This window comes from Drosophila gunungcola, unplaced genomic scaffold (assembly GCF_025200985.1).
Source record: "Drosophila gunungcola strain Sukarami unplaced genomic scaffold, Dgunungcola_SK_2 000001F, whole genome shotgun sequence".
In the NCBI taxonomy this organism is placed as follows: domain Eukaryota; kingdom Metazoa; phylum Arthropoda; class Insecta; order Diptera; family Drosophilidae; genus Drosophila; species Drosophila gunungcola.
In genome coordinates, this window is record NW_026453197.1 from 11,860,716 (window position 1) to 11,863,091 (window position 2,376).

At 37.7% G+C, this 2,376-nt stretch overlaps 2 protein-coding genes and 1 non-coding gene across 3 annotated transcripts; 1 reads left to right on the top strand and 2 right to left on the bottom strand.

The window, feature by feature from the left end:
* Window positions 1-410: 410 nt before the first annotated feature.
* On the bottom strand, window positions 411-492 carry Trnas-aga (transfer RNA serine (anticodon AGA)). Its single transcript has one exon. It is a non-coding gene; the product is annotated as a tRNA-Ser (tRNA).
* Window positions 493-681: 189 nt separating this feature from the next.
* LOC128263190 (uncharacterized) lies at window positions 682-1,261 on the bottom strand. The gene is made up of 2 exons (XM_052997956.1): window positions 889-1,261; window positions 682-817 (listed from the first exon to the last, which is right to left on the bottom strand). Exons 1-2 carry the CDS (start codon window positions 1,232-1,234, stop codon window positions 708-710), a joined length of 456 nt encoding a protein of 151 aa, XP_052853916.1. The 5' UTR covers window positions 1,235-1,261; the 3' UTR covers window positions 682-707.
* A 115-nt stretch (window positions 1,262-1,376) lies between these two features.
* On the top strand, window positions 1,377-1,892 carry LOC128263192 (uncharacterized). Its single transcript, XM_052997958.1, has 2 exons — window positions 1,377-1,656; window positions 1,716-1,892. The coding sequence occupies exons 1-2, from the start codon at window positions 1,413-1,415 to the stop codon at window positions 1,835-1,837; spliced, it is 366 nt and encodes a 121-aa protein (XP_052853918.1). The 5' UTR covers window positions 1,377-1,412; the 3' UTR covers window positions 1,838-1,892.
* Window positions 1,893-2,376: the final 484 nt, after the last annotated feature.

Sequence of the window (2,376 nt, forward strand, 5' to 3'; positions counted from 1 at the left end):
AAATATATTTAGACTGCACATCTGTAATATTTACCGCATTTTTATAATTTTAAGGAAGCAAAGATAACAATTCCAGGACACAACATATGTTCGTGCGCTTAACAGCACAATGTAACGCGCACAGGGTGCTTAGAGTACTTAAGGAACGAATAAAATATTGTGAGTTGTAAACAAATAAAATAAATCCACCGCACTTACGGGTGTTGCAGCACATAAACCACAAAAAAAATAGTATATGTACATATATAAGGGAATATAAAACCGTAAGAATTTATTTATTATTCTGGAATTTATCTTATGTTTGTAATAAATCGGTTTCAGAAAAAATAAAGCTACGGTAAATATAACAGATGTGCAGTCTAAATATATTTGCAAAATATTTCGTTGGTAAAAAAAGTTAGAAACTCGTTCGCAGTCGGTAGGATTCGAACCTACGCTCCCAGAGGGAATCTGATTTCTAGTCAGACGCCTTAACCGCTCGGCCACGACTGCTTGTTGAATTTGCTGGTCAATGTGGCAACTAGTGCCGATTGGAAAGCCAGACAAAGATTCAACGCACAGAGGCTGGAAATGCTGGCATTTTGCAACTCTATTTTAAAAAAGAAGCGCCAAAAAATAACAGTTTTGTCATTTCATTTTGAAATGATAAGCAAGCTCGATTAATGTTTAAACAGTAAGACATAAAAAATCAGCATTTATTGGTTATATTAAAATTTACAAAACAGTGTTGGACAATTCTCACGGCAACAACAATTGATGCCGCACTTTTTGTTCATGCCCAGGCAAACTTTCTCAGTCCAGGGGAAAGAAAGCAGACCTGTGGATATTGTTAAAAACAGTGTTATAATGAGGATGCCTTTAAATTTTTTAAACTTAATAATAACTCACGGGCAAAGCCTTTTTTTAGCCTGGCTTCATTTGCCTTGTTCAGGTCACAATCGGACATATTGACAAATGTGAAAGGCATAAGGGCGGTACAATGGGTGTCCAGCAAACAACGCGTTCTTGGGTTGCAATCGCAGGGACCAGAACTTGGAGGATTCGGACCCGTGTAGACGCAATGGGGTCCGCAGCATGTATTATCGCGGGGCGGCAATTTTGGCTCCTTGATGCCGTTGTCGAAGCAGTTGTTCCAGCCCGTAAATGGCTGGCAGGACTTTTCTTGGCATCCCCACGTCGAGAGGATTAAACAAGCAACCAGTTGGAATATTAGCAGAGCTCGTGTGGCAGCCATGTTAAATTAAAGGGCACTGAAATATTGCCACCAAAACAGCCTGCTTTTATACCCAGAAATTCTCTTATATTTACACAATTGCTAAACGCGTTTAATTAAAAATAGGCCAGTTTTATCCCTGGGAAGACTATAAAAGGGTGGGTATTTGTACCACTACTCCATCTGAGAAGTGTTCGAAATGGCTGCCAATATTCTGCTGAGCCTGCTGCTCCTCTTCGTTGCCTCCGACTTGGTTGTTGGCTGTTCCAACAAACTCTGCCCGGTGGTCACTAACTCGAATTCTCTGTGCAAGGGAAAGCCAGAGTACCAGTGCGTCTGCGATTTCACCTGCTCCGAGTGGGACAAGCCCTGCAATTGGGTCCTCAGCTGTAAGGCCGAGATCGACAACATCAACGAGTTTCGCAACAGAAAGAGCAAGCTACGTAAGTTTTCATACTTTATGAAAATGATATATTTCATTTGCAATCACATTTTTCTGCAGCTGTTTTCAGACTGCCCAATCGCAGTCATCAGGAGTGTCTGGATATCAATATTAATACACACAAGCATCCAAACTGTTGCAACTTGTTCTGTAAAGCTAAGATTAGGGATGTGTGTTTCTAAATAAATATATAAAATGGTTAAACAAATGAGATGCGTATATATATTTTTGGCTTAACTGGTTTTAACCGGCAGCAATTACGCTAAATAGCTGTCTACTTTACTTGTGCTTTAAAAGCTATTGTAATTTTGTTCTTTCTATAAATTCTTTGTTATCCTATCCGTTGAAATATTTAAAAAACATTACTTTATCAGCGAATATTGGTAAATAACCTATTCGAAAAACTCGAATTTTTATTGTTGTTCTTTTTTTATAAGGAAAACAGTAATTCGAAATTGGGATGCGCTTTATTGATTTTATTTCATTTAATGCAGCTGGCAATGCTTACCAATGTCTAAAATTATCCAATATCTTAGCACAGATGTTGTTGACTTTGGCTGGCTATCAATATTTACCTGCGGCTTAACCTTCAAAATTGTCTTAAAAGTTTAGCAGTAATTTTTATTTTAATCAATTTTTATAAAAGTTGTTGGCAAACTAAATACAAAACTCTTTCCTGACTCAATACTAACCCAAATAAAAACAACTTTTAAATGCCAAA